This window comes from Mytilus californianus, unplaced genomic scaffold (assembly GCF_021869535.1).
Source record: "Mytilus californianus isolate M0D057914Y unplaced genomic scaffold, xbMytCali1.0.p SCAF_4, whole genome shotgun sequence".
Lineage (NCBI taxonomy): Eukaryota > Metazoa > Mollusca > Bivalvia > Mytilida > Mytilidae > Mytilus > Mytilus californianus.
The window spans coordinates 63,297,909-63,324,072 of NW_026262690.1; the positions used below are offsets into that span (position 1 = coordinate 63,297,909).

Here is a 26,164-nt window from a genome sequence, read left to right on the forward strand (position 1 = left end):
CAAAAGAAAAGAAATACAATACATTAGTTTATATAAGGCTTCCATGCTTGATAACATATGCCTAAACTGCAAAAACTTGAAAACTGATTTTAGTGTGACCTCAAAGATGACAACCAGATTTTATAACATTACATTTTGTAACTTTGGACTGAATCTCTTTTTCTTGTAAATTTCATGTGCCAAATTATCCATTATCCATATTAATTTTTGTATAAAAGATTGCCCTTTTTGTCATTTCCGCTTTTCAGATAGACATACAACTCTTATAATGAATTATTTCAGAGAGTACCCTTTTAAAAAGACAACAGGTAAATGGTTAAACACTTTATTCATGTTATTAGATCACTGATTATACTTTTGTAAATCATACTAATTATGAAATTTAATTATATATTTCTAAGTGCAACAATTCTTTCAATGTTTTTATTCTATTCCTGTTACAGGCAAAATTGAATTAATTTATTTTCATGATAATAGTTACCATCTTTCTTTTCTAGTGCTGGAGGTTTCAAATCATCCTGATTGATTTCTGTTCCATATTTTAACTTGTGGTATTTTGACCTGAAATAATAGAATTAAACATCATAGTGAAAAGCAAATGCTTTTAATGTTTATAATTTGTCATGGATAATTTTGGGAAAAATTCCAAATAAATACTCAGGACTTGGACTCAATGATTTCAAGATTACTCTTTTTCTTATACAAATTTTTCAGCAATTACCATTTATAACCAGTCAGCAGATAATATGACAACATTTCTGAAGTATCCAGTTATATGTGCATCTCTTCTATTAAAGTGTTTTTGCCTGTCAAAAACTGAAATAACAAAAAAAGTAAGTCTTTTATCAGTAAAATATGGGAAAATTTTGAAACTAATACTGTCTGCAGATTAAGAAGCATCTGTCAAAGTTTTGTAAAATTCAATGAAGGTTTTACAAAGTCATTGATGTCTGGAAAACTTTAACATTAGACTTTAGACTGCATCTTAACTTCACAAGAGTCCATTAATAAGTAAATATGGCACAGAATTTATTTTTTTTTTTTTAATTCTTTAGCCTGAAAATGTTGATGACTCTGCAAGTGGAATGTAGAAAAGCTTTCTCAACAGATGCAACAAAATAAGATTGTTTCTGGACACATTGGTTAAGCATTGGATTGATGACCATTTGTAAGAAACCTTTTAAAGACTGTAAGGAAATTCACAGGAGCCCATGGCCAGTAAAATTTGAGCTGGACTACAAATTTTTCCCACGTTTTCATGATTAAATAACACTGGGCCACCAAAACTATTGGCTGTTCTCCCACTTGAAAATTTAAGTTTTCCATTCTGCTTTACAGCATTTGTTATTTTGACAGTTATTTCAATCTCCCTGTAAAATGATGTTTAGTGCCAATATTATGACACTATCTTAGTCACTTTTATTTTGACCATTATCGAAATCTCTCTGTACTGCACAATCGTGTTTTGCACCAACATTTTGACAATATTTGAGTCCCTTTTACCCTCAAAAGTCTGAAGGACTACAAACAAACATTTCCCCCCATGTAAAAATATAAAAAGGACTTCTTCAATGATTTCCTAACTACGGTTTTATACTTTCACTTTACAACCAACAATTCAAACAACAGGCAATATAGATTATCAACTTACCTTTCTTGTTTCAGGGCATATTCCAGCATTTTTATTCTTCTGACAAGATCTTGCTTTAAATTTTCTTGCCCTTTTCTTTCTCCTTGTAAAAATGCAATTCTCGCCTAAAATATAAATGTAAATATATGTTCATAGAGAGAAATATTTTTGTCAAGTGGTGACCCTAGGCTGTGTTAATTACACATTACTTGGGACTGGGTATTTCATTAATTAACTTTTGATTTAAGTCTACAAAATGTATAATACCAAATTCATGTTAGCAATATACTAAACAGGATTGGTGTTCTAAATTTTATCCAAAGTAGAATTTTAATCCAAAAGATTACTATAGCAACCTTCTCTGAAAGCATTGAAATTCATCTACCAAAAGAATCAGAATAAATATCAGATCCTTTTTCACCTCCTTATTCTGCAAAAAATGCATAATTTTTTAATAGTGTTCAAGCAATTTGGATTGGGGGTATAATAATAATTTTTTTGTACATTTCAACTTTCTCACAAAACATAGGCTTGAGAGCTCTTACATTATTATTTAGATAAATTAATATTACCAAAGGGTAGATTGGGGTCATACCACTAAGACCAAAAATAAGAATAGTGTGTTTCCATACACCCGAAAGACTAAAACTTTCATTCCATTTTTTTTTTTTCATTACAAATTGGTAACTTGAGGGTGTGATTGGAAAAAAATTCTTTCATGTTACATGTTCCAATAAAATGCTTCGCTGAGTGCAGCCTGATACGACCGCAGAAGTCGAACCCTGAACAGTTGGGGCAAATTTGGGCACAATATTCAAGCTTGACTGTCTGAATTTGGATTGTGATCAAATTTCTGACATGATATAGGTTTCTGACACAAAATAAATGTGGTCAAAGATCTTATAAATCCATTGCGCAATACTGTGCAATTGAAGATGTCTTCTTGAAACTTTTCAAAAACTAGAAATTTAAAAATAAAAAAAAAAAAAAAATATGAATCCCTTAAAAAAATTGGGGAAAAACCCCCCCCCCCCCTCAATTTTTTGAAACCCCCCTTGGAGCAATAACCAAAAAACACAATCCCAGCCTTTCCTTTGTAGTATGGAACCTTGCAGTACAATTTCAGAGAGATCCATACACTTACACACAAGTTATTGTCTGGAAACTAGAAAAATGCTTGTTTTTGGCCCCTTTATATACCTACGTTTGGGGCAATTAACCCCAAACTCAATCCCAGCCTACCCTTTGTTATATGGAACCTTGCGGTACAATGTCAGAGAGATCCATACACTTACACACAAGTTATTGTCTGGAAACTAGAAAAATGCTTGTTTTTGGCCCCTTTTTGGCCCTTAATTCCTAAACTGTTGGCCCCATAACCCCTAAAATAAATCCCAACCTTCTAATTGTGGTATTAAACATTGTGGAACAATTTCAGAGCAATTGAAATACTTATACACAAGTTATTATCCTGAAACTAGAAAAATGCTTGTTTTGGGCCCCTTTAGGGCCCCTAATTCCTAAACGTTTGGGACCATCATCCCCAACCTTCCTTTTGTGGTATTGAACCTTCTTAAAAAAATTCATAGAGATCCATTCACTTAAACTAAAGTTATTGTCCGGAAACCAATGTGTCTTCGGACGACGACGACATCATACCATTATACAATCCCAAAAAAATGTTTGCGGTCGTATAAAAATTGCTACGATCAGAAAAAAGCTCTTCATTTAACATATCCTAAAATCCTCTGGGTCTAATTGGCGCTATTCATGAAAGTGTTTTATTTATTTCATCGTGAATGATAATAATCAAATGGCTGGGTTACAACTAGTGTGCTCGCCTTTAGATTGATGAAATGCAATTATTTAACTGATATACAAGTGATCATAAGTTTCACACTCAAAAACATTTGAACAACAATTTGAAGAACTTCATGATGAGATTGAAATTAGAGTTGTTCTGATGATCGGAATAAGTCAGAAATCAGTTGGTAGGGCTGGGCGAGGGCTACAATCGATTGGGATTTTGTTAAATTGATTGTCGTTAAAAGTTTCTGGACTTATAGCAATTCATTTCCCGTCCATTTCCGGTTTGCATTTCACATGCGCAGTCAAACAAATGTAACAAAAAGAATTAGTAGATGACAATAGCAATGTCAAACATCCTATCATCAAAGACATAAACTATTTCTTTCTTTAGAAATGTGGTGAAAGCATTGACTTTACAGATTGGTCATGTGATATTTAAAATAAATAACTTTTGGTATTTGTAACTCGGTATTTGTAACTGGAGTGTGTACATCAAATCATATATAGATGCATGCAGCGAATTCTAGACAGTTCGGTACCCAGACAAATCGGCATCAGGACAAATCGGCACCCGAGAAAGACACTTCGGCACCCAGACAACTGGCACCTAGACAAATCGGCATCTAACATAGACAAATCGGCACCTTATAAAGATAAAATCAATTATTTTATCCTTGATCAAAATATAGTGAACCAAACATTAAAGTTACCTGGCACTGATATATGTATGTGGGTATGAACTCAATTTACAAATTAAGTGTTAATATAGTGATTATGTTTGACTGTTTTTACAAATTACCAATTTATTTCCTGCACTATTTATGACATTATTGTCAATATTGTATATGGTATCTTCGAAGAAGTATCTTATTCTTTTTGTTTTTTTTTATTTGTGAAGACTGTATTGCAGCTTAGTCATTTGGATAGCTGTCTTGTCAACTTATTCGTAGATCTAATTTTGTTGAACATTTTTGTCACTTAAAGTTTCCCTTCATCTATTATACTTTCTTAAAAAAAACTTGAAAATTTAATTTTAAAAAAAAATGCCTTTCAAGCCAATAACTCCTATAAGGGATAAATTTACAGTTTCGGTCAGTTAACTTAGTTAACTTAGTTGAAGATCTCAACTTACTGGCCATTTTTGCTGTTCAAAATTTCTCTTTATCAGCATTTAAGATAATAATAAAAAAATACAACAACAACAAAAAACAGAGATATTTCGTAAAATTTATAATTCCAGATGCAATAACTGCAAATAGGGTTGTCCAATTGGTTTGAAAAATTACCTGGAAGATAAATCTTAACATGCTTATCATTTTTATCCTTATAAAAATAAAGAGATGAGGTATGATTGCCAATGAGACAACTATCCACCAAAGTTCAAATAAAGTGGACGTAAGCAATTATAGGCAACCGTACGGCCTTCAACAATGTAAATGTAAGCAGCCATGCTCAGTTAATTGTAGATATTAAATCAGATACCTCATGTAGGGAGAATGTAGCAATTCACTCTTTCATGGTGCCATCAGTTGTATTTTGGAAGGCAACATTTTTTAAAAATTTTTAAAAACTTTTATTTAAAACGGCCTCTATTACAAAACGGAGATTGCAGTACTTTCTAACTGAAGTCATAAAAAAATGGGTCTTCATACGCTCTTATTTTTTTAGATTATAATCCCAACTAGTGTTAATCCCGAATAACCGTAAAAATTAAGGCCCAATCCTAAATTCCCGGTATGATAATAGAACCTATATACAGTATTTATTGTTAACATGATTTCGTTCAAATAATGCATGAAATATTTGGCACTGGATGTTATTTCTCTTGTTCGTGTGTCTTTAGTGATGTTCGAAACCTAAAATTTATTAGAAACCCGGAAAACCAGTTTTTGATTTGAAGAGCTTTTAAAATATCAGAACTGTTGAAAAAAAGGGAAGTCAATTCTGCTGAAAGCCCGCCTTCGGATTAATATAAAAGGCATCATCGGAGTTTATTAGCAACACATAATTTACATAGTAAACGATTAATTATACTGCACTAGAATTATATGTATGTTCGCGCTTAATGAGCATGAAATACTTGCAACTGGACAATAAGCAAATTCATTCAAAAGTTAATTCATATGTTACATATTAAATTTGCAATTATGATAATCATTAACAACAGGCATTGAACAAACTAATGCTAATAAATTACTACCTCATCAACTGTTTCCCCATCATAGAATTGCCGTAAACGTTATTGATTTTATTTAGGACATACATGTATTGGCGCTAAAAGACGTGAGACGTTCTGACGTTTAACAGTGGACACGATTTGGCGAATAATTATTATCGGACACGTTTGGGGGTTTTGAAATCGGACACGTTTGGGCCATATTGAATATTACGGACACGTTTGGGGGAATCTGACACGTTTGGGGGGATGGACACATTTGGGAGTGTTACATATGTTTCTGGGTTTTTACTCATTATGGCTTGCACGCGCTTTTATGTTTATGGGTTTTAATATTAAAACAATAAAATATAGTTTTCAGGTATTGTGTTGTCTTTACAGATGTAAGGATCAAACGAGAACACAAGCTGAAACACAAGCTATACACTTTTGATCTCTCATTTGTCTCTATTGAGAAATTATCAGATTTATACAAAAAATACTGATTAACCCTTTGAGCGCCGAGACGTTGTTTTTTCACATTGTTACGTTGCCATACATATTTGGATGACGTTACTATAAACGATACGTAACGTAACGTCAACACATTACCTACAAGCACATGCACGTTATCCTCCTTATTCGATTTATAAGACATCTCGTACATTCGGGGAAATTTCCAACATCCTCGGGACAAACCTTTAAACTTGAGTACACGTAGCGGACCTTGCGTATATTCAGTGATTTTTATATGTTCGCGTTTGTAATCGAAGTTATTTTATTTCATTTCTATTTCTTTTTCTGGAATACTATAAAAAAAAAAACGACAATATGGAAATAAATGAGGTTTTTATGACACGATAAATATTACAAACAATAAAGATATATTGAAGAAAATATAGCTCAATTACTGTATCTTGATATAAAGGACCATGCAAGATTTGATATCATCAAGGGATTTAAAAGACGAGTAGTGTTCTCAGTTTCTTCATTGTTGGCGTCGGTCTGGTTTATTTTTTAAAGCACCATCGATGTAGAGTCCGACTTAACACTTTGCACATCGCCACAAAAATCGGGATACTAGTATATAAAACATTGTAATGATTTAACCACCAAAGATTCAACTGATTGAGCAATAAGTCGAATGACAACTACGTTCAGCGACAAATATTTCATGAATATTCACAATAATTACTTATCTTTTTTCTGATAATGTATAATCTGAAATAAGTTTACTTTAACGTTACAATTGTGTGACTTATCCTTCATTTTGATTTGCCGATTTGGTTTTGAGGATTGTCAATGGTCTGACTAAACCAGTAGTAGTTAACTTTTAACATCAGTTTTGCTTCTTTTTTCCTTTTTTCATATAGCGCGCCTTAACTGATCTTTTACTTTCTTTTTTTTTTTTTTGGTATTCAAGTCAATATTTTACATGTCAAAGGCATGCGAAGTTCCATTAATTTCGCCAAATCTTTATATTTTATGCAACATTTGATGTCTAAATTTGTAAATTTGATGTTCATCTGTGATTCAAACTGTCTTGACCCTTTTATGGAATAAAATTAAGCCGATTTTTACAGATAATATTTAAGTGTTTTGAACTTAAGTTCAGTAAAGAACAATTATGGGTACAGGTTTAAGAAATCCTTTGCTGTGTTAAATACCTGTCCGACTTAAATCAGTTTTGTCATTAAATGAGGCCTGTTGATACAATTATTTGGTGTATAGCGTGTGTAAAAATGTGCACCTTACCTCTAAAAAAATTGTTTTCAACCACAAAAATTCAATATATATTTGGGGCTTTTAGGGTTATTCTTGTATGACAGAACCATGTCAGTTATTTTCCTTCAAACCTATAATGGTTTCGGCAGTGAAATGATGTTTTTATATACGTTTTTAATGGTTTGTGGGATCTGTTAAAAAGCGACAAAAATGTTGTTATGGCGCCGAAAGGGTTAATGCATAACTACAATTAATTATGATTTAATTAAATGATGTTTATTCAAACACCATTATATCTAACAATCAATTATGATTTAATTAAATGATGTTTTTCTATTCATACACAATCCTTTAGGATTTAATTAAATGATGATTTCAAATTTTGTTATTGCATATTTTATCAACGGATTATAATATTACGGTAACAATTCTTTTATGTTTCCTAATATATATATTTAAAAAAATGAGGTGCCGAATTGTCTTGGTCCCGAAATGTCCAAAATGGATGCCGAAATGTCTTCGGACTTGGGTGCCGATTTGTCTGGGTGCCGAAATGTCTTGTTACCACATGCAGCCACATTGTAAATGTTTTATGCATAAATTCCATATCTGCAGTTTTATTCGTTCATGTTTGATCTTTTGTTATTTTATCCGATAATCGGAACACCACTCATTCATTGAAAACAAAAAGGTACCAACCCTATTTTTTAAGGCCAAACAACTGGAAACACACCTATTTAATTATTTGACATAATGTACAAATGATGTACTGAAAGACCTTTAAAACAACATGGCAGGCAATCATAATTAGTTTTTCATTCCTTTACAGGATATTTTTGAGTAAAAGATCATAAAGCATATAATCACAAAACTTGATTTTCGAAAAGCATGTTGATAAATAAAACAAACATGCACCAATAACCTTCAGCTACGTGATCTCTTATAGTAGCACCAGCCACGTTAAAGAGTTTTCATAAAAACCTTGCAAGAATTGTAGTGAGCGCACTATCATTGTATCAAGAATGATAAGACAGAAAAACAGTATTTCTATATCCCTGCACTGGGGACAATAACATAAGCATGAGCTCTTTATAAACAACAAAGTGTGTTGTGAGAGCAATGTTGAGAGAACACCATTATGTGTTTGCTTACTCCCAAACAGGGAAGCATTAAAACGAGACTTCACATGAGTAGTGCAATGCTTCTATGAAAGACCACTAATGGCACTGTCACAGTGAATAAGTGAATCAGATGTCAAATTTGGCCGCCATATTGATTCCAGCAAAATGGCGTCCTGGGATATATGATATTTATACGGATGTTTGCATGAGATCTGTTTAATAACAACCATAACTTAACCATTATCTGATAGTTAAAAGATTAAAGGTTTGATAAATTGCGTCAAATGCTTTTTTGCTTAGTGCTCACTTGGAGTTCTGCACGTTCAACTTCCCATTGCGATCTCTCCATCTCGAAACGGGACCATTCTGTTTGCAAGAAATGCAATATTCCAGGCATAGAATACTGTGGCCGTTGAATAGATTCATCTTGCTGTTTAGTCATCATGCCTATTGCTCCGGAAACAGGGCCCAGTGACCCTCCGTTTTGTGGTCCTTCACTATCGTTAATCATTATTTCAGAGGATCGCCATTTTCTTCATTTTTATTATGATAGGTGTCGCTTCAGCTGTCAGTGACGCAAAATTTGCATTCGGGAATCGTCTGGACTTTTCTTTCCTATCAATGGAAATCATGTTGGTAAAAAAAAATCATTACCCCACCCGAAAAAGCCTCTGCAGACAAAAAACTCTAAACAGACCAAAACAGTACTTTTAAACTGAATACATACTTATTTTGTGAAATACTTTACAAAATAATAATTTATTGTCAATTAATCGATCCCAAAGAGTATGAATTAAATCAATAATTATCAATGATTCATACAAAATTATATTAATATTGTTACTTAGATATATAATAACATAATGAAACAATATTTATAGTAATATGAACTTGGAAAAAAGAAGCAAGGAGTAAACAAATTTGCCATTTAAGGCGTTGAGTTATTTTGGGTGATGATGGAATCACTGTTGGTATATATCTCAACTCCTTTTTTAATGTAGTGGTGTCATAATCAGATATATAGACAAATTTTTCGAGTTCTTTTTCTTGAATGAGTCACGCTGGATGACCTGAAATTAATCGTTGTAAATGATGTCATTGAACAATAGAATCTTACTGTGAAGTAATAATATAAGCATTGTGATATCGGAATGTACAGGAAAATGTATGAATGTGAACGTAATATATAATAGTTGTTTGGCCTTCCCGTCAGTCATTCAGTCATTTTCGTTTCAGTTTGCTTACGCACGTTCTTTATTTCTGATTTTACCCATGCATTGATATATGGTCACATATTTATGAGAAAGATCCCTGTTGTTTAAAAGGTCATCAGGTCAAAGGTCAAGGTACTAGTTACAATAAAGAGACAGAAATTTGTACAGGCAATTGGTTTGCTGATACTAAATAAAACACTATAATTGAGATAGCAACCTTACTTGTCTTTATGGTCTCATATCAAAATAATATTTCTCAATTTTATGTTGCTATGTCTATGATCAAGGTCAAAATTGCTAATATAGATCAAAATTTGTGAAGAAATTAAGTTGGTTTGAGGATGCTGAATCAAATATTAGTTAGCCATTTGAAATCTTATTTGGAATAAAATATTCCATAAGCCATTGCACTCTTCCTCACGCAAAGTTGATCTTAGATGATTTGGCTATTTTTTAGTCCTATTTGGTCATACATAGCTCTTCACATGTTAGGTTCTCATATACAACAAAGATTTTTGTATTTTTGGGTTTGAGCGTTCCTGATAAAGATAAATCCAGTAAATCACTTGGGATGCACAAAATCACTGTTAATTTCAAAGTCACTTAATTGGAAAAGATTGATTTGTGTAAGACACAGTACTATTAATGTCTAAAATCATAACAGAAAAGAATCATACCTTATAGGAGGGTAGGAATGGGGTACCCCATATGACGAATGACAGTAAAATATTTGTTAAAATAACGTTAAGGATTAACATTTACTCCATTTGAGGCTAACGGTAGCTACAAAAAGATTTCAAAAATGGCGATAAAAAATTGAGGCTCATTTGACGGTAAAGGGCATTACTTTCCTCTTAAAGTTGAACAGAAAAATCTGTAATCAGGTCACAATTGGCTTTTCCCCTTTATATTGGGGAATGTGATGTGAGCTTTTTCACTATTAAAAGATTTTTCAATCAGAATAAATATTTTGAAAGTTCTGAACATATTTATTAATCATTTAACAAACTTAAGAATAATGTCAATTATAGAGAGTTTAACCCAAACCCATTTTATTCAAAGTCCAATAACTTGAAGCATCTAATCTGTTTTCTAATGTTATGATGACCTTTTTCCCTCATGCAGAATTTAATGTTTTCCAAATAATTGTATGCTTCACAACAGAAATTGGAACATAAAGAAAGGGTGATTATATATATATATACCATGTATATCATGCAAATATCATTAGGTCAACTGATACAATATTGAGGTCTGCACCAAGTTTCTTCAATACATGAATTCAAATTCTTGGACCATTTACTATCAAAAATTCATTTTTTTTTAATATCCTTTAACCAAAAACCTATATTAGGAAATACTCTTTTTACGTACATGTATATAAAAGGGAAACAAAAGTTCGTTTAACGACAATATGATAGTCTGATAATAGAATTTTTTACCAATGAACAGAGGGTCACAACAGTCTTGATTGTGATGTGATAATTTATGGATACAAGGGAAAGTTACTCCTGTTATGAATTGAAGAAATTTTCACTGAATACAAATTTGATGTTATTTTTTGCCATTTGTAACAAGAAAATAAGAGTTCTTGTCAGATGAACCAAACTTAACATATTTCTGTCTGAACATACAGAGGCAGAGGATCTTAAGTCCTACTGTGAATTGAAATAGATCAAGAATTTAACGTCACTTGCAATAAGAAGTATAAATTATCCTCAACAAAGTTAAATATTTTCTCTTTTAAAGGAAGAAAAACGTTTTGGAGTTAATTTTTTTATATGCAATTGCAGAAGAACTGGAAATTTATAACCTCATTGCCTTTATTTCCCACAATTACTGAATATCACAGACATTGTCAAAAGTTTTTGATGTTTTATGTCATTAGGAAAATTGTTTGACACAACAATGCAAAACTGATTGTTGTATGATGTCTATAATAAAATGATTCAATATCATCGGTCAAATGGTCACCGAATTCAAAATAGTGATGAGGTCTATGAAATGCCCACTTTTTAAATTTCCAGTCTATATAACATGTCAAACTTCATTATATCAGAGAGAAATTTTGCTTTTTGAATACAAACCAACACACAAAAGTTGACATTACTGACTATATTGAGGGTGAGGTACATATATCCCAGGTAATCCAATCCTGTCAGAGAATTGAAGAAATTGTATTTTAGTGAGGGTATTTCCTGGAGGTGACTGACAAAATTCATGTCAGTTGACATCTATATGTGATTTTTGGGGGAAATATTGGATAACAAAGTTTAAAGTATTTGTCAGAAGATGTCATTGAATCATAGTCAAAATGTTGGGAAGTGCAACTTTTGCTTGTAGACTGAAATAACCTTTCTGCCAATATATACATTTATTTGTTATTTCTGTGTTCATCTTTTTTTCTTTTGGTGATGTTGGCATCTGTTTGTCTGACCTTGACTTATGGTTTTTTGATTGTCCACTTGGTATTTTCTTTTCTTATATATTAAATAATGTTCAATATAAAGTTTATTTTTAAATTTTGATGAAATTTTAGCTCTTGTATTCTTCTTTTTAGGTACAATTATGATTAAGTTCATTTTCCTTTTCAACAAAATTGGAAAACCAAGAATTGTTAGATTTTATGACAATCCTCCAGAATCTCAAAGATTAACAGTTCAAAAAGATGTTTCGAATGCTTGCTTAGCACATTCAAAACAGGTAAAGTATCCATTTTAATACAATACATTAATAAAGAGTTTAAAAATGAATACTTTTATATACAATTTTAAAATCTGAATGTGAGACCTTGTGTTATAAAACCACTGTCTCTCAAAAGAAAAGTTAAGATACCTGATTCTCATGGAAATTAAATCAGTCACAATGCTAATGTTTAGGACAAATTTTTTACATCGTGGTGACTGTGAGGGCATTCCGATGTATTGTTGCCACAGAGATTTCTACTTGCGTTACTTTCGTTTTTGACTGGTAACTGATCTATAAATACACGGACATCATCAAGTGCAAAATAAAATATTTTTTTTAGAACATAAATTAATAATATGAAAATGTTTTGTCGTTAAAAATATATATATATAAGTAAAAAATCATTAATATCTATGCATACGTACAGAAAAATTGTGTTAACGCATGCGGAAGAATATCTCAAGAACGTTTTGCGGGAAAATATGAATGCCTACTCAAATCCAATCTATTAGAAAAATCATATTATTACAGAAGAATGTCCACCATGCACTTGCACTGCACTATTATTAGAATATTAGAATAGAATGATATCCAAATGGATAAAAATTATATTTACATGTATACAAATATTAATATACATGATATATAACAACAAACGTGGCAGTGTATACTGATTTGTATCACTACAATATAATAGTTATTACAGTGAGGTTGAATTCCCTGTCATTTATTCATCATCCACGCACGAACTTGTCTCAGAAAAAAATATATCTCTGTATATTAACCTCACTTTCAGGTATAGAGATGTGATTTTTTTTCTGAGACAAGTGCTTGTGACCATCCACAAGAACTTGCAGTCATCCGATGTTCAGTACTATAGTACTTTGATTATTTCAAGTTATTTTATATTGAACCAGTTTATAATTGAAAGTAATGTGTACATAGTTTGGTTTAGCTGAATTTTTATTTTGAATAATTTCTGGGGATGCTTCACAGATAGTTAAAGACTAGAATTGCTTTGTTTAATACAAAAAGAAAAATGTGCAGAAAATTGATATATCAATAATATTTTCTTAATTTCTATCATATTATCAAACAGTTTGGGAATACTATTTGGTCATTATGACCTATATTTTACATTAGTTGGACTCATATTAACTAGTTTTGTCAGTAAAGGATGTACCATTTTCACATATTTCATTTAAGGCAGGGAATTTCTTACTTACAAAACTTGCTAATGTTTTTAGATCTATCATTCTCAGAATGTTTGGATTTGTTAAAATTTTAGAAAATTATTTTCAGACTTCCTGAACTCAATTGCCACAAGATTATCTTTTATAAAAACATTCTATTTGGCAATACACAAAACTAGAACTAATCAATTTACCAAAACTATATTTTCTTATTTTATAGTAATATATGATTAGCAGTAAAAAAGAACACCTGATTAATCTGTATAATACATAAATGGGACAAAAGGAATTGCTAAAAATACAGCACAGTACAACATACCACATCAGGTCGACCTCATTAATTATATATTCTTTCAAGCACAATTAAAAATTGTGCATTTATCTTAAACAAGTCATCGAAGGAGCTATTAGATATGACATCAAAAACAATTTGAGAAATTGAAAATGCAGGAATCATTTTCAAATTCTTTAATATTGATGAATAGGAAATACACACAAAGCCAAGATAATAATAAACTTTAAAATCAAAATTTCAATTCCAGGAAGGAATAATAGACTATAAAGATTACATTTTAGTATACCGTCACTATGGTAACTTGGTTTTTACTGCAGGAATTACAGAAGAAGAGGTATTACAATTTTTGGAATTGTTAGTTTTTTCTTTAGAATTGAAATCTGTTATAAAATTATTAGATGCTTGTTGGGAGCATGTTGGTAACCATCTCATAAACTATTCGAATGATGCTGTTGGTATAACCATACTTTTTTTTAAGGTCATATGCTCAAGTTACATTTAAACTGAAGAAAGCTTTTGTCCTGAATGTAGAGGGCAGACTCAGCAGAGATCAAATTTAGTATTTTTAATGACTAAACAATCAATAGGTTTTTTTTACTTATAAATGGTTAGTTCCTAGTTTTGTTATTATTAATTTTTGATGAATAGAATTTTTTTAGTTCATATTTCATTGCAATATAAACAATTATACATTGCTTTATAGAATGAATTAGCTGTCCTGGAATTACTACACAATTTGGTGGAAACATTGATGAAGTATTTGAATAAAGTGGTAAGTTGTACACAGAAAAAAATCATCTCTAAAAATAACTTCATAAAAATAGAAAAAAAACTATTATAAAAGAGTTTATAACTATTCTGGGAAAGGAAGATGTGTTTTATTGGAAGGTAAGGTGTATGTTTTCCACCATTATATGTACTTTTAATCTTATAAAATTAATTGTGAGACAAACATGATTGTAACATCAATGATTTACAAAAGCAAATCATGAAACAGTTATTTATTTAGCATGAATAGCAGTTTCACTACTTTCAAGATTTTTTAAATACATGTACCGGGTATTTAAATAAAGGTTTACATTTACAAAAACTGTCTCTCATTTTTGATTTTATTTAAATTGTTTGTTAGTTTTCCATTTTTGATCAAACATGACAATTATGTATTGTAACTAGGGCCACAGTAACATCGCAAATTTCAGAAATAGACCAGAATATATTATCTTATTCATTTATCAATGAAATTAACATAATTTTGAGAGGATGGAAGGATTTTACTTTTTTGTAATGTCAGGTGCAATGTTATGCCTTTTTTCATACCTCCTACTTTGAAAAAAGCTATACCTAAGAAAATCTTAGATGAATTAGATTATTAGAAAAACTGAAGAAGGGGGGCTTTAATCTATTAATTGAAATAGTGTGGCACTGAGTATGATTTCTTTCATTTACTGATGTTTAGTAAAGTTTGCATGTGACATGATTATAGAAGTTAATATGGGTGATTTTTAATTTATTCATAGCTAAATAGTATAAATTAACTTGATGATTACTTTGTTATTTCAGTCAGAAGCAGATGTATCCTTTGATAGACATATATGATAGAAGCTTACTGAATAGACAGTTAATCTACACTCAGAGGTTCAAAATTGCTTTAAATTATAAAAAGACCAGGACCATTTGAAAGTGAAAGTCCTCCTTAAAAAAGTCAAAGGTCCTTATAAAGCATCAGTGTAAAGAATGGGAAGTCCTTGACTTCTGTAATTCAAAATTGAAAAGTCCTGTCTCTGAAAAGACAAATGTCTGACCTAGGACTGACTCAGGTACAGGTAACTCTATACACTAATGTCAGAATGACATATAAAGTAATGATCATTATTGTATATAACCTCATAAGGTATGTCCATTGCCAACATTCTTGTTAATTTGTAGTCTTAAAAACATTCTATTCTAGGTCAATGGATGCAGCACTTCTTAGTTTTCAGAATGTAAGGTTTTTCTTTCAATCTGTGATGAGGCAAGTCAACAACCTTTTTCCTGCAAAATTTTGAATATCAGTTTAAGAAGAAAATCAGTTTTAATTGTTGTTCTGTTCAGTATAAAAAAAGTTAAAAGATTCTGTGTAACATTACCATTATGTATCATATGGCTCGCAGTCTAAACAAAATACCTTTTAAAAGCAAAACTGTGCATTCCCCTTTTCATGATGTAATCAATCTTCTTTGATTCAAACAAGCTTCATCAAAGATAAGAAGTCCTACTCCATGTTATAGATTTTTCATGTCTTGCACAGGTTTGAATTTTACAACCTGCAGTTTTCCAGATCTCGGTGAAATATTAAACCAATTAACTATGACAATCTAAAATTAGATTTATGGTTCTCAGGACCACTTCATTTCTGATTTTATCATCTTTTCAATCAAATAAAAAAACGGGGAATGTGCATCTGGTTTAAAATAATTGAGAATTCTAAATTCTCATGCAACTTATGTAATGTTAGGTGCCCTTAGACAAAATAATTTTGTGAGGCCTAAGAAGATAAAGGGTTTACCTCTATCAAACTGTATTCAGTTGCTTATGTAATGATTAATTTGCTTGACAGGAGGAACCAGTAGTGTTGTTATTTATGATCCTTAACTTTTTAAACAGATTATATTAAATATGGACAAAGTTTATATGATTCTGGATGAGATGATTATTGAAGGGCACATTTCAGAAACTAATCAAAGTAGAATCCTAGCTCCATTACAATTATTGGATACAGTTAGGAAATAATCAAAAAGTAAATATGTATGGATGGTCACATCTCTGAACGCAGCAACCTAAACAGAGATTTGGTTCATTTGCATTTATTTGAGCTAACTTGGTGGGAAAAAAAACAGATTCACAAGCATGAAGGGAAACATCTCAGTATGCAAAACACTCATCTGTAATGCTTATTCTGATGGAGTGACTTAATGTGAAGCAAGGAAATAACCATTTGAGATAATAAGTAGTGAAACATCACTGAAAGTAGAAATTTGACCTATTATTTATTAACTCCATAGTTATTTTACACTAACATGATGTATACAAATGAAGAATTATGGAAAAACATCACTGAAAACAGATTAAACTATGATTATGATTTTAATGTAATTATGGACTGGATATTTGAAACCTAAAGAATGAACTGGTAAATATGTATGCAGTAGAAGTCAATTTCTGCTGTAGTAATTGGAAACTATTAAATGGCACAGTAGATCAATAAACATTAGTGGAACTATTTTTGAAAACAGCAAACTAAGCTAGAATTTTGCTCTATTGTTGTTTGATACCACACAATATAACCAGGATATAAGGAAATAGTGGACATTCACAGTTGGATAAGAGAAACAGGAATGGAGAAAAAACATATCTGAATGCAGCAAACTAGTTTAGACTTTGGTACTCTGAGTTATTGGATACAAAGGAGTTCAAAGATATATTTACATTGAAAGATTTATATACAGATATATACATACAACTTGAAGTTTTTCAATTGCAGGATAGTGCAGAGATAATTGGAGATGAAATTAGTGTCAGAAAAGACTGCATCTTATGCTCAGTAACAAAAAAATATTCTGTTTGAAAATCTGTTTAAAGTAAGAAAGTCTTGCTGGTTCCAGTTTTAGTTTTTCCAATGTAATTAGGGTTTAATAAAAATAAAAAGGGTATTCGTCTTCTTTTCAAATAATTTTTTTTAATCATTAGAATGATGTAGGGCATGTCTAGAGTTACAGTTTTTATACGACCGCAGAAAAATTTTGCGGTTGTTTATTGGTATGACATTGGCGTCGTTGTCGTCGTCGTATGAAGACACATTGGTTTTTGCACTCTAACTTTAGTTTAAGTGAATGGATCTCTATGAAATTTTACCATTAGATTCAATACCACAAAAGGAAGGTTGGGATTGATTTTGGGAGTTATGGTACCAACAGTTAAGGAATTAGGGACCAAAAAGGGGCCAAAAATAAGCATTTTTGTAACTTCCAGACATAACTTGTGTGTTAGTTTATGAATCTCTCTGACATTGTACCACAAGGTTCCACATCACAAAGGGAATGCTAGGATTGATTTTGGGGGTAATTGCCTCAAAATTTTAGGAATTAGGGGCCAAAAAACGGACAAAAAACAAGCATTTTTCTAGTTTCATGACAATAACTTGTGTGTAAGTGTATGGATCTTTCTGAAATTATACTACAAGGTCCCATATCACAAAGGGAAAGCTGGAATTGAGTTTGGGGGTAATTGCCCAAAATGTTTAGGAATAAGGGGCCAAAAAGGGGCCAAAAATTAGCATTTTTCTAGTTTCCAGACAATAACTTGTGTTCAAGTGTATGGATCTCTCTGAAATTGTACTGCAAGGTACCATACCATTAAGGGAAGGCTGGGGTTGATTTTGGGGGTAATTGCCTCAAAACTTTAGGAATTAGGGGCCAAAAAGGGGCAAAAAACAAGCATTTTTCAAGTTTCAGGACAATAACTTGTGTGTAAATGTATGGATCTTTATGAAATTGTACTACAAGGTTCCATATCACAAAGGGAAAGCTGGGTTTGAGTTTGGGGGTAATTGCCCTAAACATTTAGGAATTAGGGGCCAAAAAGAGGCCTAAAAACAAGCATTTTTCTAGTTTCCAGACCATTCTTGTGTTCAAGTGTATGGATCTCTCTGAAATTGTACTGCAAGGTACCATACCACAAAGGGAAGGCTGGGATTGAGTTTGGGGGTGATGAATCATAAGGGGGTTCAAAAAATTTCGGGGGGGGGGGATTTTTTTTTCCTTTTTTTCCTTTTATTTTTCTTTAAAATTTTCCATTTTAAGTTGGTTATTTTTGATTTATATATAAAAGCAAATAATAATGATATGGTTTGATTTCATCAAAAATTGAAATATTGGGGTTCTTTGATATGCTGAATCTAACCATGTATTTAGATTATTAATTTTTGGTCCCATTTTCAAATTGGTCTACATTAAGGTCCAAAGGGTCCAAAATTAAACTTAGTTTGATTTTAACAAAAATTGAATTCTTGGGGTTCTTAAATATGCTGAATCTAACCGTGTATGTATTTAGATTTTGGATATTGGACCATAATAGGTAAATTAAAAAATTTTAAGTTCTTAGACCACATTCATTCTGTGTCAGAAACCTATGCTGTGTTAAATATTTAATCACAATCCAAATTCAGAGCTGTATCAAGCTTGAATGTTGTGTCCATACTTGCCCCAACTGTTCAGGGTTCGACCTCTGCGGTCGTATCAAGCTGCGCCCAGCGGAGCATTTTATTTAATTTTCCATTTTAAATTGGTTATTTCTGATTTATATATAAAAGCAAATAATAATGATATGGTTTAAATAGGTAAATTAAAAAAATTTAAGTTCTTAGACCACATTCATTCTGTGTCAGAAACCTATGCTGTGTCAAATATTTAATCACAATTCAAATTCAGTGCTGTAGCAAGCTTGAATGTTGTGTCCATACTTGCCCCAACTGTTCAGGGTTCGACCTCTGCGGTAGTATCAAGCTGCGTGCAGCGGAGCATTTTATTTATTTATACTTGTAAACTTTCATGGCATTTTAGTAGCGGAGAATGTTTTTCTTTGGCTTTGCATTGTTGAAAATAATTAACACATTTTGCTGACATTTTTCAACATTTGATTACATCTCCAGATTTTGAGTGTAAATAGATTAACACCTAGAACAAATAAATCTTAATAATATTATTAAAGGTCATTTTCATGATTCCAGTAAAATTCATTACTACATCACCTTAGTGTCAATTGGAATATATTTATTGATATGAAAAAATTACAATATATTTTTAGCTCATCTGGCCCTATTTAACCTACCTCAAACCAAAACTTTAATCTGATATGAGGCAGATAAAAGGGATAACAGACAGACAAGTGGATGGACACATAGACAAAAAAAGGGGCAAAAATGCTCTGAATAATGATAAAGATCCACTACTTTCTATCTCTATCAAATTATCAGATGACTTAAGGAGTTATTCCTTTAAAGACAATTTTTGATTAATTTTCAAAGTTTTAACCTTACATCTCAAAAACTAAAATATATAGGTAAAAATTTGAAGCAGCAAATATAATCAGCAATACCAGATCTACAAAAATGCCAATATGACTGAAACCATTGGATGACTCCATATAGAAGTAATTCCCATTAAATAATGGTTTTTGACTAATTTCCAGTATTTGCCTATTATCTAGAATATTATAATTGATAGGTAGTAACTATTGACGGCAACAAATATTAGTAATACCAGATCTACAAAAATGCCATGACTGAAAGCATTTGATGACTCCGGCCTTAAATAATAGTTATTGAATAATTTTCCAGATTTTGCCTTTTATCTCGAAAAATTGTAAAAGATAGGTAGTAACTATTGACAGCAAAAATGATCAGAAATACAAGATCTTCCAAAATGCCAATATGACTGAAACCATTGGATGACTCCTTATAGGAGTTACTGCCCTTAAATAATGGATAATGACTAATTTTCCAGATTTTTCCTTTTACCTCAAAAATTATAATAGATAAGTAGTAACTATTGAAAGCAAAAATGATCAGTAATACAAGATCTACAAAAATGCCTATATGACTGAAACCATTGGATGACTCCTTTTATGAGTTACTGCCCTTAAATAATAGTTATTGACTAATTTTCCAGATTTTTCCTTTTATCTCAAAAAGTACCGTATGATAGATAGGTATAAACTGTTTACATTAAAAATTATTAGCAATTCATTATACAAGGTCTATTAAATGGAAAACTGTAATGACAATTTATGAGTATAGAACCATAAATTATATGGATCAATCCAAAACCATCCTTGTGCATCTAATATTGACACCTGTAGGACTTACTCTAGACATCTCATGATTTGACTGGGATCCTTGGAGAAAAGGGTTATGGAATGAGTTTACCAAATGAATAATGATTGTTTTGCTATATTATATTGCTATTTTGCCATGACATAATATTTCTTCAATAAAATCTTCAAAGATGAACTATAGAACTCACATTTAACAGCAAGATCGTGAACCTCAAGTTAAGCTTATTCAGAATAATGAACCTAAGGTCTCCAACATATAACAAAGTTTTTGAACCTTGGTGTTTAAGCTATTGATTTCAACCTTTAATGTTGTAACACATTTTGTGGTGTGAACAATTTACAAAAGTATCATTATTAAACTTTTAGCAGTGCAGATGCTTAAAATATAGATCAGATTTATGATCAGCAATTTCTGAACATTGACTGAGGGACTGTAACATTTAATTAAGTTTTGTGTCAGTGACCTATAAGATACAGATTCCTACTAATCTTCTAGTGGTAATAAACAACCAAACAGAATATTGTCATTAAACACAAAGACGGAGAAGACAGGATTTGTGATACAGACAACTCCCACTCTAGCTTGGCCTTGACCTCATAACTTTACAATGTTGCCAGGCATATTTATTCATTAGGTGCCATACTCAATTTATTTTTCTGTTGGCTTTATATGTACCCTATTTCATGATTGTTATTTCCTTTAAAGTATGTAAGACTTACTATTCTCAGATGATAGCATCATTTTCTATGGTCAAATACCTTTTATCTTATTTCTCAGATGATATCATCATTTTCTATGGTCAAATACCTTTTATCTTATTTCTCAGATGATAGCATCATTTTCTATGATCAAATACCTTTCAACTTATTTCTCAGATGATAGCATCATTTTCTATGATCAAATACCTTTTATCTTATCTCCCTTTTCAGTAAAGTTTTCAAAAACAAACCAAGTCTTTTTCACTATATCCTGACTTAATTTTCACACTGCAGTAGTCTGTTTATCACAGTAATGTTAAATGACAGTTCAACAATATTTGGCATGTTGGTTTGCTGGGATTGAGTATTTGCCACACAACCTTGACCTCATGATTTAGTGGTCGGGTTAAATTTTGTCAATTCTGATCCTGAGCTATATTACAATATAGGCCAACATTAGTATGTGGATAGGTTGTTAAGGATATATATTCTTCTGAAATAGGTCATAAGGTCTTGGCCTTGTTTTGATGCTAAGTTAGGTTAAGTTTTAGTATAAGATCTGTTTTTCAGAAACAAAACAAGATGGGTCCACATACTTGGTATGTTAGTAGATGATGTGAAGTATATGTCCAGCTGACATATCATTTGATATTGACCTCATTTCACAATAAAATGCTCCGCAGGGCGCAGCTTGATACGACCGCAGAGGTCGAACCCTGAACAGTTGGGGCAAGTATGGACACAACATTCAAGCTTGATACAGCTCTGAATTTGGATTGTGATTAAATATTTGACACAGCATAGGTTTCTGACACAGAATGAATGTGGTCTAAGAACTTAAAAATTTTAAATTGGACATTCACCTATTATGGTCCAATATCCAAAATCTAAATACATGGTTAGATTCAGCATATCAAAGAACCCCAAGAATTCAATTTTTGATGAAATCAAACAAAGTTTAATTTTGGACCCTTTTGACCTCAATGTGGACAAAGTTGATAAAGGGGCCCAAAAATCAAAAATCTAAATACATGGTTAGATTCAGCATATCAAAGAACCCCATATATTCAATTTTTGTTGAAATCAAACAAAGTTTAATTTTGGACCCCGATTTGGACCAACTTGAAAACTGGGCCCATAATCAAAAATCTAAATACATGTTTAGATTCAGCATATCAAAGAACCCTAAAAATTCAATTTTTGTTAAAATCAAACTAAGTTTAATTTTGGACCCTTTGGACCTTAATGTAGACCAATTTGAAAACGGAACCAAAAATTAAGAATCTAAATACACGGTTAGATTCGGCATATCAAAGAACCCCAATAATTCAATTTTTGATGAAATCAAACAAAGTTAAATTTTGGACCCTTTGGACCTCAATGTGGACCAATTAAAAAACGGGTCCCAAAATCCAAAAACTTAATACACAGTTAGATTCAGCATATTAAAGAACCCCAAGAATTCAAGAATAAAACCCCATTGAAATTGATCAAGAAATAAGCAATTTATACGAAGTATCTTCTTTTGCACAATACTGTGCAATTGAATATTTCTTGCTATTGCGCAATACTGTACAATTGACAATTTCTTGCTATTGCGCAATATTGTGCTATTGGATATTTCTTGCTATTGCGCAATACTGTGCAATTGAAGATTTCTTGCTATTGCGCAATACTGTGCAATTGAAGATTTCTTGCTATTGTGCAATACTGTGCAATTGAAAATTTCTTGCTATTGCACAATACTTATTATATAATAATTTACACATCCTGTTTGGTGTGTATCTCCTACCATATCATTATTATTTGCTTTTAAATATAAATCAGAAATAACCAACTTAAAAGGGAAAATTTTAAAAGAAAAAAAAAAGGAAGAAAAGAAAAAAATCCACCCCCCAAATTTTTTGAACCCCCTTATGATTCATCACCCCCAAACTCAATCCCAGCCTTCCCTTTGTGGTATGGTACCTTGCAGTACAATTTCAGAGAGATCCATACACTTGAACACAAGTTATTGTCTGGAAACTAGAAAAATGCTTATTTTTGGCCCCTTTTTGGCCCCCAATTCCTAAACGTTTCGGGCAATTACCCCCAAACTCAATTCCAGCTTTCCCTTTGTGATATGGAACCTTGTAGTACAATTTCAGAAATATCCAAACACTTACACACAAGTTATTGTCATGAAACTAGAAAAATGCTTGTTTTTTGCCCCTTTTTTGGCCCCTTATTCCTAAAATTTTGAGGCAATTACCCCCAAAATCAATTACAGCCTTCCCTTTGTGATATGGAACCTTGTGGTACAATGTCAGAGAGATCCATACACTTACACACAAGTTATTGTCTGGAAGTTACAAAAATGCTTATTTTTGGCCCCTTTTTGGCCCCTAATTCCTTAACTGTTGGTACCATAACCCCCAAAATCAATCCCAACCTTCCTTTCGTGGTATTGAACCTTATGGTAAAATTTCATGGAGATCCATTCACTTAAACTAAAGTTAGAGTGCGAAAACCAATGTGTCTTCGGACGACGCCGGACGACGCCGGACGACGCCAACGTCATACCAATATACGACCAAAAAATGTTTAATTTTTGCGGTCGTATAAAAAGTTGTTACCTTCAAAAATAAAAGAATCCACAGTATGGATTTATGTTAATTTCATACTTAGATTGTCAGGTTAGGTTTTCAACATTTAATGTATTCCTCAAAACCTACACATAGCAGGTCTATATTTGGAATAGTTGATTTAAGCATGGAAGTAATATTTAAAAGGAATTTCAATATTACTTCCATGATTTAAGGAATATATAGTCTCCCAACATATGTCATTAGGCGTAATTTTGGGTATATGGTCTGACCCTTAGCAGCTGAAGATGATAGGTCACCAATATTTGGAATGTGGATTTGTTTTAAATAAATATATATGTATATGTCTGTCCTACATGTGAAATGGATTTGACCTCTCCCATCTGAAAGTGATCAATTCAATCAATTTTTTGGATTGGATCTGCATCTCGGAAATTCTACATGATAGGTTGAAAATATTTTCTTTCTATATGAATTCAAAAAGGTACACAAGACAGGTTTCATTTGAATTTGACCTTAGTTTGAGACTTCACTCAGTTTGATCATCGTTTTTATACGACCACAAAAATTAAAAATTTTTTGGTCGTATATTGGTATGACGTTGGCGTCGTCGTCGTCGTCTGGCGTCGTCCGAAGACACATTGGTTTTCGCACTCTAACTTTAGTTTAAGTGAATGGATCTCCATGAAATTTTACCATAAGGTTCAATACCACGAAAGAAAGGTTGGGATTGATTTTGGGGGTTATGGTACCAACAGTTAAGGAATTAGGGGCCAAAAAGGGGCCAAAAATAAGCATTTTTGTAACTTCCTGACAATAACTTGTGTGTAAGTGTATGGATCTCTCTGAAATTGTACCACAAGGTTCCATATCACAAAGGGAAGGCTGTAATTGATTTTGGGGGTAATTGCCTCAAAATTTTAGGAATTAGGGGCCAAAAAAGGGGCAAAAAACAAGCATTTTTCTAGTTTCATGACAATAACTTGTGTGTAAGTGTTTGGATATTTCTGAAATTGTACTACAAGGTTCCATATCACAAAGGGAAAGCTGGAATTGAGTTTGGGGGTAATTGCCCGAAACGTTTAGGAATTGGGGGCCAAAAAGGGGCCAAAAATAAGCATTTTTCTAGTTTCCAGACAATAACTTGTGTCTAAGTGTATGGATCTCTCTGAAATTGTACTGCAAGGTACCATACCACAAAGGGAAGGCTGGGATTGAGTTTGGGGTGATGAATCATAAGGGGGTTCAAAAAATTTGGGGGGGGATTTTTTTTTTCTTTTTTTTTCTTTTTTTCCTTTTTTTTTTCTTTTAAAATTTTCCATTTTAAGTTGGTTATTTCTGATTTATATTTAAAAGCAAATAATAATGAAATGGTAGGAGATACACACCAAACAGGATGTGTAAATTATTATATAATAAGTATTGTGCAATAGCAAGAAATTTTCATTTGCACAGTATTGCACAATAGCAAGAAATCTTCAATTGCACAGTATTGCGCAATAGCAAGAAATCTTCTATTGCGCAATAGCAAGAAATATCCAATAGCACAATATTGCGCAATAGCAAGAAATTGTCAATTGTACAGTATTGCGCAATAGCTAGAAATATTCAATTGCACAGTATTGTGCAAAAGAAGATACTTCGTATAAATTGCTTATTTCTTGGTCAATTTCAATGGGGTTTTATTCTTGAATTCTTGGGGTTCTTTAATATGCTGAATCTAACCGTGTATTAAGTTTTTGGATTTTGGGCCCCGTTTTTTAATTGGTCCACATTGAGGTCCAAAGGGTCCAAAATTTACCTTTGTTTGGTTTCATCAAAAATTGAATTATTGGGGTTCTTTGATATGCCGAATCTAACCGTGTATTTAGATTCTTAATTTTTGGTTCCGTTTTCAAATTGGTCTACATAAAGGTCCAAAGGGTCCAAAATTAAACTTAGTTTGATTTCAACAAAAATTGAATATATGGAGTTCTTTGATATGCTGATTCTAACCATGTATTTAGATTTTTGATTATGGGGCCAGTTTTCAAGTTGGTCCAAATCGGGGTCCAAAATTAAACTTTGTTTGATTTCAACAAAAATTGAATATATGGAGTTCTTTGATATGCTGAATCTAACCATGTATTTAGATTTTTGATTATGGGGCCAGTTTTCAAGTTGGTCCAAATCGGGGTCCA

At 31.9% G+C, this 26,164-nt stretch overlaps 2 protein-coding genes across 5 annotated transcripts in view; one reads left to right on the top strand and one right to left on the bottom strand.

Annotated features, from left to right (window-relative positions):
• Nucleotides 1-9,006, bottom strand: part of LOC127698603 (striatin-3-like) — a 55,708-nt gene extending 46,702 nt beyond the window's left edge. For all 3 annotated transcript variants that reach the window (XM_052202144.1, XM_052202143.1, XM_052202142.1), the window contains exons 1-3: nt 8,748-9,006; nt 1,652-1,755; nt 482-561 (exon numbers count right to left, since the gene is read on the bottom strand). In XM_052202144.1, coding sequence (XP_052058104.1) covers nt 482-561; nt 1,652-1,755; nt 8,748-8,951 — 388 coding nt within the window. In that variant the 5' untranslated portion in view covers nt 8,952-9,006. The remainder of the gene's footprint in view (nt 1-481; nt 562-1,651; nt 1,756-8,747) is intronic.
• Nucleotides 9,007-9,035: 29 nt separating this feature from the next.
• Nucleotides 9,036-17,595, top strand: LOC127698624 (AP-4 complex subunit sigma-1-like). Of its 2 annotated transcripts, none has more exons than XM_052202184.1 (6): nt 9,036-9,076; nt 12,215-12,357; nt 14,078-14,164; nt 14,534-14,602; nt 15,391-15,402; nt 16,474-17,595. In XM_052202184.1, the coding sequence occupies exons 2-6, from the start codon at nt 12,223-12,225 to the stop codon at nt 16,597-16,599; spliced, it is 429 nt and encodes a 142-aa protein (XP_052058144.1). In that variant the 5' UTR covers nt 9,036-9,076; nt 12,215-12,222; the 3' UTR covers nt 16,600-17,595. The 2 variants fall into 2 exon arrangements, with proteins under 2 accessions (XP_052058144.1, XP_052058143.1); XM_052202183.1 differs by lacking the exon at nt 9,036-9,076 and adding an exon at nt 9,083-9,144 and having other exon boundaries at nt 16,474-17,594.
• Nucleotides 17,596-26,164: the final 8,569 nt, after the last annotated feature.

Bases quoted from the DNA above. Each gene is read 5' to 3' on its own strand.
- LOC127698624 (XM_052202184.1), top strand. From the start codon at position 12,223: ATGATTAAGTTCATTTTCCTTTTCAACAAAATTGGAAAACCAAGAATT. The intron at 12,358-14,077 runs GTAAAGTATCCA...TTTCAATTCCAG, and splicing joins GCTTAGCACATTCAAAACAG to GAAGGAATAATAGACTATAA. The intron at 14,165-14,533 runs GTATTACAATTT...ATTGCTTTATAG, and splicing joins CAGGAATTACAGAAGAAGAG to AATGAATTAGCTGTCCTGGA.